Raw genomic sequence first — 12,324 nt, 5'->3', positions numbered from 1 at the left:
GGAATTTGAAAAATCGGTTATTCCTGAAAGCCAGTTCACTACTTTCCCCATCTGCTAGGAAATCAAGAAAACTTCATTTCTGTGATTTTTTGATCTGGCCACCAGGACAACTGGGATTTCGGTGTCATTACTGGCGCTTAAACTCCTACAGAAACAGGGGGTTGGAAGCAGAGAACTACAGTAACACATGCACACCCATGTTCAGAGCAGCACAAGAGCCAAGCTACGGACCAGCCTCGGGGTCCACTAACAGATGGGTGGACTACACAGTTATGAGATACCCACACCATGGAATTCTACTCAGCAATAAACAAAATTATCATTTGCAAGAAAACAGAAGGACCTAGAGAACGTTAGGTTAAGTGAGATTAACCAGCTACAGAAAGTGGAAGGGCGTATCTTCTAATATGCAGAAGCCAGGGAGCAATGGGCAGACCAGGCAGACTTCAGAAGGAGGAGGAGAAACCCCAGTGGGGCAAGGAAGGAGGTCGGGGGAAGGGGAGAGTGAGGTTCGCTGAGGGAGTTACTCCTGTCGGCCATGGTGCAGATGTGAAAATACCACGGCAATCTCAGCACTCTGCGCGGGGAAGGGAGGGCGTGGGGCACAGTGCTGTGTGCATGTATGTCACCACCAACATGATTTACTATACATGTGAAACTATAACACACCAATAAAAGCATATAAAAAAAAGAAGAAAGGCACAGGGCCCGCTTCTGCTTCTCGGTCATTCAGGACCACGCCAGCTATGGTAATCTGAACCACACGAGCACGGTCACGAGTTGACACAGACCTCATCATTCACACGTCATATGCATACTGCATAGACCACTCTCGGATTATTGTTCCAAATGCACGCATGTTCTTAAGCTCAGGACTTATGACTTAAATAGCAATGTTTTCAATATGGCGACATTCACATTTCAGAATATTTACCTCTTTGGTGGGCATTCTCACAGTCCTCCTTTATCTCTATTTCACTTTACTTTTCTGAGTGTAACTACAAGGCCACTCGAGATCAGAACATACCACGAAAATATCTTTCGGCTTGACGCACAGAAGAAAGGGAACAGTGTAACGAGTACCCTCATACAGTGACAAGGGTAATAAATAAACGCTAAGCAAGCCACGTTGCGCTGCTTCCTGTACCTCCGTGGGCAGAGAGACACGGCACGGTGCTTATTTTTGTAGCTGCCTGGCGGAGGCCCCCTGAGGCAGTTGCTGTTGGCGGAGCCAGTGGTAATGGTCTCATTTGATTTATCCCAATACACTTTTACCTACTTGACTCTAGACAGGCTCTCCTAGGCGCCGAGGCTGTACACCCACAGGCACAGGGCCAGGGGAGACGTGGATTGACAGGGACCCGCTCTGGCCTGTGCATCAGCAGAGGACAGGAGCACCACGGGGAGACCATCTTCGCCGGTTGTGTGGGTCTCTATACCCACACACCTTGAAAAGCTGACTGTCTGGGTGTGAAGTGCTCCACTGCACAGATGCGCAGGAAGGTCAGGATGGCCCCCACTCCTTTCTGCACAATCAGCTGCGGGGGGAATTCCAGAGGGCAATGTCGCAGGTTCAGCGCCTTTAGTGTGGAGATGTTCCCTGCAACGGAGAAGGGGAGCTTCAGCTGCTGCATGCCGTTCTACAGAATGGACACAGGAAGAGATAAAAGCAACTGGCTTCATAGTTAAAAACGACTCTAGTCTGTATTTGGTAAAAGAATAAGATGGATATCTGGGGTTTGCTTTTAAAAAGCTCTGCAGAGCCGGGCGTGGTGGCACACGCTTGTAATCCCAGCATTCGGGAGGCTGAGACCAGAGGATCGTGGTTCGCAGCCAGCCGCAGCTATTTAATGAGGCCCTCCGCAACTCAATGAGACTCTGTTTCAAAATAAATAATAAAAAATAGGGCTAGGGGTGTAGCTTGGAGGTAGAATGCCGCTGGGTTCCATTCCCAGTAACACACACACACACACACACACACACACACACACACACACACAAACCAACTCTGCAGAGAAGACAGATTCCACATACTAAGATCAGGTTAGTTATAAAAATAAACCAGTAAATAGAATAAGAGAAATGGCTGCAACAGCAACCTTCAGGTACAATTCGTAGTGCAAAGTCGCTATAGTACGTTATCTGAAATGCTCGTTTGCAACATAAAAAACTAAAATACATACCAATAAAGAGACAATACGACCTGCGCTTGGAAGCAGACAGCTAACAAAAACTGTCTTATGCTTGGAAGCAGACCTCTAACAAAAACTGTCTTTGGGCAGGTCCAGATGTTGGGTTCAGCAGACAAAGATTTCACAAAAGCTATTACAAACATGTCCAAGGAAACGCAAACAAAATTTTAAATAACTAGAGGAAAATATAAAATGGCTGAACAAATATGAAATGCCAATACAAGTAGATTATTTTGTGTGTGGTACTGAGGGTGGAACCCAGGGGCTTTTCTACCTCTGGGCTATACTCTCAGACCTATTTTTTATCTGCGCTGTCTCAGCCTCCCAAGCGCGGGGATTATGAGCATGCGTCACCATGCCCAACTTTTAAAGGAAGTACCAAATAGCAGTTGTAAAGTTGAAAACTGTAATAACAGAAGTAGAAGTTCACTAGAGGGACTCTACGGCAGATAGGAGGACCAAGAGGAAGCCATGGGTGGACTTCACAAGGGGGATAAAAGGCAGCCTGAGGAGAAGAGAAGAGAAAGGTCTCTCGTAACAGCCCCTCGGCAGCCCGAGGAGACGCTCCTGCCGAGGAGGGCAATGAGGAAGAGGCAGGGAAACGGGAGGAGAGGGACCAGAGACGGCCGGGTCAGATGCAGTGCGTCTTGGGTTGAAGGTGTCCACCAAAGGCTCGCTGAAAGCCCAGTCCCCGCGCAGCTGGGTCAGAGGCAGCACAGCTGGCGGAGGTGCCACCAGGGCAGGGCCTTGGGACCACCGTCCTCTCATTCTGTGAGGGGAGCACCCCAGCACGCCTTGCGGCCACCGTTTCTGTCTTAGAGCCAGCTTCTGGGTTCAATCCTCAGTGCCAGAAATATAAAAATAAAAAGGTCTAGGGGCATAGCTCAGAGGTAGAATGTAACTGGGTTCAGTTCCTAGTACCCAGTGGTAGAATATCCCTGGGTTCAATCTCCAGTGAAAAAAGGAGAAAAGACTCAGTCTAGATGGACACTGAGTGGTCAGGGACACACAGTGGCACCCCAAAGGAAAGAAGAGGGCAGCCCTGAAGACCCACAGCGGCACCGTGCCTCCCAGACTCCGCACACCTGTCTTCACCTGCCTCGGCCCGAGGGACTGCTGGAATGGGGGCTGGGGCCCTCTAACCCCAGCCGGCCGTCCTCCGGTGTCGCGTCTGCTCTTTCTGTGACACGTGACTTGGAAGGACAGCACTCTAAGACTCATCTTTTGTCTTACATTAACACTTACCCAGCTCCACAGGTAACGTTTTGATAGGATTTCTTTCTAAAAGCAGCGTTTTCAAATGCCTTTAAAGCAAAACAAACAGAAGAGAATTTAAAAACATACACTTCAATGACCGTCCCTAAACACACGATTACATCTGTTTGCTTTTCTTCTCTTTTTTGGGGAAACTGCAAGACAGGTACAGCACACGCATTCACTTGTGCACACCACCAGCAAACGCCCCAAGGCCGAGGCCCTGGGTGAGGTGCTCTCAGCCCCACGCCTCTCATAGCTGGGTCAGGCAATTCTTGGTTGGGGGGCGGCCCACAGTACCCCGGCCTTTCCCCACCTGATCCCAGGCCTGCCTGGGACCCCCCACCTACTGTGACCACTACAGTCTCCAGCACCGCTCACGGTCTCTTGGGGCAAAACCAGCCCGGCAGAAATGCCGGCTCTGGGCCCTCTCTCCATTCAGTCACAACCTCGCTGCACCGGCGCTCCCTGAGACGGGCTCGTGCAATCCCAGCACTTCACAGTGCTCTGCGAAAAAACTCTTCAAAACTGGTTGGGAGACTTCGGCTGTGCAGGATGTCCCACCTGCTCAGAGGTGAACCATCCGCCCCTGAGATGTCTCCAGTAAGGAAAAGAATCAGGGCAGAGTATTTGGGATGTATCGATCCCACACCCCTTCTTTCAATTAGTTCCCACTAACGACTTTATAAAATGAAGCACACACTGTTCCATGGACAGGCAGGACAGACAGACAAAAGGGATCCGCTGAACTCTACTCACCAGATGTAACGAGAATCAGTACGCTCATTCAACTCATTTTGTACCTTTTAACCTATTTTGCCTAGTTTTCCACATTTTATTTCTCTTTTGTGGCAGCAGAGACAGGACCCAGGGGTGCTCTTCTACTGAGCTGCACCTCCACACCTTTAAGGTTTTATTTCCAAATGGGGCCTCACTATGCTGCCGAGGCTGGGCGGAGCCTGCGACCCCCATCCCCATGGCCGGCACGAGCCACCGCACCCGGCCACGTTCAGTTCTTGCAAGTGACCAATTTATCTTTCTCCTTTACTTCGCAGGGGCCTTCAGCGGAGTCTGGCCTAGGACGTCCGCACATGCCGGCTCCTGCGCTGCACTCTCAGCTTGAGCGCCAGCTGAGAAGGTGCCCCTTCTCACGGGCACTCAGGCTGCGGGCAGGACTCCTGGCCTGCCCACCCAACCTGCTGCGCACTGGCGTTCGCCAAGGGACTGCACAGGGCAGCTGCTGAGAAGCACCGCACTGCTCGGCCGGGGGCGGTCCACACCGCTCCCACACACCGCTCCCACACACCGCTCCCACACACCGCAGCAGCGCGCAGGCCGCGCAGAGGCTCAGGCAGTGCGGGCACTAGGGCCACCAACACGCTGGCCCCTGTCACCGCCACTGTAGTGCACAACCCTGGAGAACAGCCAGGCCCACTGCTCTGGGTGTGGCTTCATCCCCAGAACTGTGCACGGGCCTGGCCGATGAAAACTGGACGTCCCACCTGGCAGTCCCAGATGGCCGAGGTGTGCCCTGGCGTGGCTGGAGTCTAAGCCACCCAGATTCCACATTGACAGCTTTCCCTTCCCCAAAGGCTTCCCAGCGGAGGACAGTCACATGGCAGGGGCAGCCACACCCACATCCCAGGGCCAAACCAGCCTTCAGACCCCCAGACTTACTAGCTCTCCACTCCTGTGCTTCTGTGCTTGTTTTTATTTTTGTTTTGTGTTGTGGTACTGGGGATGGAACCCAGGGGCATTCTACCTACAAGCTACACCCCAAGCCCTAATTTTTTAAAGTTATTTATTTTGAAACAGAGTCTCACTGATTTGCGAAGGGCCTCACTAAGTAGCTGAGGCTGGCTGTGAACCGCGATCCTCCTGTCTCAGCCTCCCAAATGCTGGGATTATAAGTGTGCGCCACCACGCCCGGCCCACCACTCCTGTTTTTTAGAAAAAAAATTATCTGTCACTCCCTGGGTGCTTTGGCACCGCTTGTTTTTATTCAAGTTGCGACTGAGGCTGCTTCTGCACCGCTGCGTTGGCTGCGCCCCGCGGTAGTTTCCCTGGCTTGGGGAGCCATGCTTCAGGGCAGTGGTCACCGGAAACCTCACTCCACCTTGGAGAGTAAAAGACTTCAAACCCGCACCACAGCCAACCAGCGTCTCAGAGGCTTGGAGTAGGTAACTGCACAATACACACTCGAGACTCCTAGTGGATCTTGCACTTAAATTAAGTGTAATTTTTGATAGGCACTCCCAGAGGAGAGTCAGATTACTTGAAGACATGACAATTCTCTTTTGACTTACTTTCTTGGGTTTTTCTTATTATTTGAGGCTTTTAAGGAATAAGCTGGATGAAGACACTTCCCTTGCTGTACCCCAGATGGGTCAATTCAGTGCTGCACTTAGCTCATCATTCTGGGTCTAGTTTCTTTTTAATTTTGCAAATATGGGAAAAAGCCAACGAGGGGGCGTCATCCCCCAGACCCCCTGGATGAGGAGGTGTCAGTCCCCAGACCCCCAGAATGAGGAGAAGTTGTCCCCCAGACCCCCAGGATGAGAATAAGTCGTCCCCCAGACCCCCAGTATGAGGAGAAGTCATCCCCCAGACCCCCAGGATGAGGAGGTGTCGTACCCCAGGACCCCAGGATGAGGAAGCATTGGTCCCCAGATCCCCAAGACATGGAGCCATCATTCCCAAGACCCCCAGGACGAGGAGGTGTCGTCCCCTAGACCCCCAGGACACAGAGGCGTCGTCCTCCAGGCCCCCAGGATGAGGAGGTGTCGTCCCCCAGGCCCCCAAGACGAGGAGGCATTGTCCTCCAGACCCTCAGGATGAGGAGGTATCGTACCCCAGACCCCCAGGATGAGGAGGTGTCATCCCCCAGAACCCCAGAACGAGGAGACATCGTCCCCCAGACCCTCAGGATGAGGAGGCGTCGTCCCCCAACCCAGGATGAGGAGGCGTCGTCTCCCGACCCAGGATGAGGAGGCGCACGCCCTGGTCTTCCCTAACACCAACCAAGGAAAGTTCCAGCCCACATGAGCTGTGTTCTTTGTGGGGGTGGGGGACGCTCACCAAAATCAAACTGAAAGTACATGCTAAAATATTCTTGGGTGCGCTGTCAATGACGAATTTGTCAATGTTAACCCCTTATGTTCTTTCAGGAATTCAAAGCTTATTCAGTGCTTATTTCATTTCAATAATTTTCATCTGATCATATACGTTCACTATACTGAATGAACTAGTTTGCCTTATGAGGCAAAATAACAGATCTACTTTTTAAAAATCTATTTTTTTCTGCTAGCAAGCTTCCAGATCTAAGACATTAGCAAGGGGAAAGTTTAAGGCTTTTAATAAGCCCCTAATTACTGAAAATTTCTAATTAATATGTTTCAGCTCTTCGGCAAGCGGATCCAATTTTAATTGTATAATGAATTATAAATCACAGGCCAAATTATATCTTAAACAACACGAAGCAGCTGGCTTTGACTGGCAAAATCAGAGAATTCTAAAATTTGAGAACTGTGCTTATTTTAGGAAGAAGTGGATTTACGGGAATAAGCTTTAGTTTATTTTTACTCTTGAGTAGCAATTATTCTTCAGAACCGAGTGCTGAGGCAAGAATAATTTGTGGACAAAAAGCACTCAGTTATCCTAAACACAGACGGCAATGGCCTTGTGAGTTCGAAAGTCCTCCAAACCCTGGCAACCGCAGGCTCCGAGATGCTGGAGGCGCTGGGGCCCAGGCAGGGACCAGGTGGGAACAGCCTGTAGAGGCGGCTCACCTCTGTCCCATCAACAGCTGGCTGAGCAGGACACCGAGGACGCAGTCCTCCTCCTTGTCAGGTGCATCTGTGACGCGCCCTGCAGACCTGAGGTCCCAGGCCCCAGGAGGAGGGCTCCTGTGTGCGTTTCTACCTGTCCTGACACCAGCCGGTCATCAGAACCAGCGGCTTCCTGGCAGAGCCAGAGGCCATGCTTGCTTCTTAAGAGTGCGTCAACGACAATGCGTGCAGGGCCTTCTAAAGCCTGACTCGGGGCACTGCCGCCACTGTGACACAGTCGCTGGGCACAGATGCTCACGTAGAGGCCTGAAGCCACCTCTCCTCCTCTCCTGCCCCACAGCCAAAACAAAGCGCTCCAGCCCACGAGTGCACCGGAGGCTCGGTCTCAGCCAGCCTCGCAGGGCTGCCGCGGTGGCTCCCTGCCTGCTCCCACCATCGCCCCACAGCCTCCTCTCCTCAGAGGGTCTCAGGCCAAGTCCACCCCTCACCATTTGAAGCCTCCTGTGACTTCCCACTTCTTTCAGAACAAATCCCAGAGTTGAGAACATGGGCTCTGGGGCAGTCAGATGTCCATCGCTGGAGCTGAGTACCCAAAAAGAACAACTTAAAGGAGGAAGGCTTATCTGGGCTCAGAGTGTCAGATGACTCATCAACAGTGGGCCGGCTCCATTGCTCTCAGGCCTCAGGAGAGGCACAGCATCCCCTCCCCAAAGTGCCACCCCTGATACTGCTGCAGCGGGGACTCCCAACACATGAGCTTTTGGGGGCCACTTCAGACCCAGACCCTAGCAGGCTCCGAGCCCTGGCGACTCTCCTTGGCCTCATTTCTTGCTATATCCAGCTCTGCTTCACCACACCGGGCTCCGGGTGCCTGCTGAGCACACACCTGCCCCACGGCCCCAGCTCTTCCCTCTATCGGGATGCTCTGGCATTAGAGGAGGGTCTGAAGGGGTTGTAAGGGGTCAGGGCACCACAGCTTCTGAGGGTTAAGAAACACTGGCACAGAAGGAGGAGGTACAAGGAAAGGACCCAGGAAAGGAGGCAAAGGCACAGTGAGACACTCGGCTGCCAGGCAGGCCCCGGGGGCGTAGCACCAAGGGTGGACACGTGCTGTGCAAGGGAAACCTTGGCATCGTGTGGCAGGAGCACATGCTGTGTGCCTGGGGAATCCAGTTTTTCTAAACGAGAAGAATTCCTCAATATTTTCCAAGAACCAATCCAGATTACAAAGGACCCAGGGGACCAGAGCTGGATGGAACCCTTCAGGGGTCCCTGTGGCCTTCAGGCAGCTCCACTCACAGAGGAGTGCGAGGTGGAACTGGCTGTTAGGACTGGCACAGGCTGTCAGCAAGGACAGAGGCTGCCGCCATACCTCCTGATACCAAGCAGCTCCAATGACAGCCCCAGCAGCGTGGCCGGTGCGGTCGGCCATCCCGCCCACGGTGGCTCGAAACGCTACTCAGTGTGTCTATGTAGAGCCAGATCCGCTGCGGAGTAGAAACCACGCCACCCAGAGCAGGCGCTCACGCATTTTAGAGAGACCGCTTTCTGAACACCTGGAAACAAGCACGTCACCTACTTGTGAGCTCCGATCCCAGAAGGAAGCGTCTTGATCCTGTTGTAGCGGAGGTCGAGCCAAGTCAGGTTTGGCAGCAGCTGAAAGAAATCTTTAGGAATCATGCAGAGGGCATTCCTCTGAAGGTGCAGTTGCTTCCACGAGAGAGGAGAAAATTGGAGAAAGTTTTGTCAAAAGACTAAATTTTAAAACATGATATGTTCACAAAGAATTTATAAAAAAAAAAACTACTAACATCTGTAACTATACATAGCAAGTTAAAAAAAATACTGATATTTAGGGTGTATTCATTTCGAGTCACCCCTCCATGCCAGTCTGGTATGGGGCTGTATTTCTATTTTCTGTATTTCTACCTTTCTAATAAACTTTTTTAAATCTTCAAAAAAAAAAAAAACCACACTGATATTTACCCTTAAAGGAGCTAAACAGTCACCATGAGAATCAAAGAAAGAGCGGCCTTCAGAGCAGAGGGTGACTTTCTGAAGGGGCCCCAGGTACGCAATATCAATCCCAAGGTTTTCCAAAATCATTCTCTCTCTCCTGGGCTCCACGCTCAGTGCCATAGCTCTCAGGGCCCCCAGCAAACGCTCTACTCCGAGAGCGGATAGCAGGAGCCATGTCTGGTCCAAGCCTTCTCCCTAAGTCAACAATGGAGGCTCCAGGAGGCACCGAGAGCGTTACCATGAACAGCCACAGGAATCATCTCAGGAACACCGCAGGAACCGTTAGCTACTTCAACTCAGCGGCTTCTTAGCTCACCGTCGAGAACAAGATAAAAAGGAAAGCAGAGACGAAGCCCGTAGAGCCGACTGCAGCCAGCTAAGGCGTGCGCAGGCATCCCCACCTACTCCGGGTGCCTGCGCCACAGACAGCGATGAACATATACCATGTGTCCTTTTTCCTAAATGCACACACCTATTACAAGGTTTCATCAGTTGGGCACAGTAAGAGATGAACAAAAACAACGAAGAGTAACTACTACTAATAAAATAGGACAGTTATAACAACATACTGTAGAAAGTTTGGGTTATTTCTGGAAGTTTCTGTGTGTGTATAATCTTAGAGTCACAGCGTGGCCAGGTGATAGCGCAGCTGCAGGCTGTGCACGTTACTGTCCTCGGACCCACGGGGTCTCTGCCCATCCTTGCTGGCACAGAGGCAGACGATGCTCAGAGCACCACTTGAGCCGGGCAGCTGGGGCTCAAACCTCAGGTTCCAATCCTGTCAGCTATGGGGCCTTGTGCACATTTCTGAACCCCCATGTTCTGGTGTCCCCGCCTAGAGAGGACGATGGAGCCACCGCACAGTGGCGCAGGGTGCCCGGGTGTCAGCTCTTAACGACTGAGCTGCTTCACGGCGCAAAGGGCCTTCCGGAGGCTCCTTCCCCATCACAGTCCACGGTGCCACCTCCAGCCCAAACTTTCAAATCCCAGTCACTCACAGGCTCTGAGAAAGATGGACGAGGGGAAGCTTTGTAAATGACCTGAAGAGGATACATGTGTTGGGAGAGCCCCGGTCCCTGGCTCCTGGCAGTGGACCACGCTCTAGAAAGCAGCGTGGCAGGCACCGGCCAGGGCGTGTGCCTCCGGGTACAGAAGTGTGCACGTCCGCCGGCCCCCGCACGCACATGTGCCTCAACCTGCGACCTTGCCCTTCCTGGAGCGGAGGTGCTGAGCCTCAGGGCCTGCTCTCCTGCGGTGCGAGCTGGTCCTGGGGCCCCCCGCTTTGAAACGCCGGCCCCTCCCCAATGCTGGTAGAGGCAGGATTGCAGGCAGTGCGAACCAAGGAAATCAAGGACAGCTCCAGCCCTGAGCAAAGACGGCAAACAAACAGGCTAGCGCAGGCCCTCGCAGCCCAAGCAGCCGCGAGAAATCCAAGACTGCGGCTTCTGGAAAAAGCACGTAGGAACGTCAGCATCACTATGACTGCTGTTGACTCTGTCTTTATATATAGCATCGTTTCATTTTACAGTAACCCACGAAAATTTCATTCCCAGGTTCCAGATGGAGCCAAACGAGGTTTAAGGAAACTCTAGGCTCGGGGACAGCGGAGGCAGGCATGGGGGCAAGCAGCCCGTCTGCTCTCAGGGCTGTGCGCTAGGAAACTGCTCCACGAAGCCGGGGCAGGCGGCCTGCGCTGGTCTGCCCTGGCCGAGCGCCCGGCACTGGGGGGACTGGCATGGCCCATCAGCAAAGGGAGGGCACGGGGACAAACTGCTGCTCACTGAAGTGCTATAGCCAGGTATTTGTGTTTTAAATAAGAGAGTCAGGGTGTTTGCCTCTACCACGGCTTTTTGTTTTGTGCCTGAGACCCTCCCACGGAGAGAGATGACCTATAAGGTGGAAAAACGGCTCTGTCCTCCAAACCAGAGCATGGTTTCCCTGGCTGGTGCCCGGATCTCAAGTTTCTCTTAGTGTGGTCAGCATATGAAGCCACGACGAACCCTTCTTCTGTCTCATTCTGGAATCTCATGTAAAGACTAGCCCGCGGATGAAAGCCCGGGGCCAAGTTCTCCAAGGTCTGTGCGGCATCCCTGTGCTACCATCCCGAGGAACAGAGCACTTACTTGCAGGTTGGGGATTTTAAAGACGTCTCCTAGATGGCGCAGACCACTCTGACTCAAGTCTAAAACCGGCGAGGAAGAAAAGATGACTCCTTCAGCAGCCGTATGAACCTCTCTGGACGGGGAGGCAGGCGAGCTCCTGGTGTGGCCGGCACCCTCCCTGGGATCATCGGCAGCCCCCGAGGGAGCCCCATCGGCACAGCTCCCCTCCATCGGACACCCTCCGGTGGCCACCACTCATCCTCCTTGGTGTGGAGTCACCTGGAAAACAGGAAGGGCTCTGACACCTCCACGCGGCCAGTATGAAAGCACGGGGATTGGAACGATTCCACTTGCTTACAAAGCCATCCTTTTTAATAAGCAGCTCCACAAAATTGGCTTTTGAATTTGTAAAACACTGGAATACTGAAAGGTTCTGATTAAAACTCTCTGTGCCTAGTTGGGTGTGGCCGTGTGTCTGTGTAACCCCAGCTACCTAGTAGGCTGAAGCAGGAAGATTGCCAGAGTTCCAGGTCAGCCTGGGAACACAGTGTGTCTCTGTGGCAAAGGAAAAAGGGATGTTTTTCTTTTCTCTCTCCACTCCTCGCTCTGTACCAAGATCTAACTAACTCCTGGAAAATGCAAAGATGCACAGAGAGTGGTATGTTACTAGGCAGATTCTCACCAGCACAGGCAGGACATTTGGTAAACCAACTGTAAGCCATCTATAAAAATCAGGGAGGGGCGCTCCTAACTCTGCACCGTTTATCCCCACTCTAGTTTGACGTCACTTGCTATGAAATTCTGCCGCCTGACCTGGCTGGCACCCCGTCGGGCCCTGGGGAAGGCCTGTGAAGTCAGAATTCTGGATCTTAGATGTTCGTCAATACTTTGCTCAAGAGAGTTTAAGAAGGCGGCTCACCAGGGCCTCAGCTGCTACCATACCTCCGCTTGTGGTTTCCAGACCGTCCG

General features: G+C 52.4%; 1 protein-coding gene across 1 annotated transcript in view; it reads right to left on the bottom strand.

Annotated features, from left to right (window-relative positions):
- Positions 1-11,586, bottom strand: part of LRRC27 (leucine rich repeat containing 27) — a gene marked incomplete at both ends in the record, with an annotated part of 17,993 nt that extends 6,407 nt beyond the window's left edge. Inside the window, 4 exons of the mRNA XM_080694887.1 lie at positions 1,448-1,600; positions 3,438-3,496; positions 8,814-8,944; positions 11,377-11,586. Coding sequence (XP_080551013.1) covers positions 1,448-1,600; positions 3,438-3,496; positions 8,814-8,944; positions 11,377-11,586 — 553 coding nt within the window. The remainder of the gene's footprint in view (positions 1-1,447; positions 1,601-3,437; positions 3,497-8,813; positions 8,945-11,376) is intronic.
- Between the last annotated feature and the right edge of the window lie 738 nt (positions 11,587-12,324).

This window comes from Muscardinus avellanarius (assembly GCF_963383645.1).
Source record: "Muscardinus avellanarius genome assembly, chromosome: 4".
In the NCBI taxonomy this organism is placed as follows: domain Eukaryota; kingdom Metazoa; phylum Chordata; class Mammalia; order Rodentia; family Gliridae; genus Muscardinus; species Muscardinus avellanarius.
This window is presented reverse-complemented; position numbering and strand designations above follow the sequence as displayed.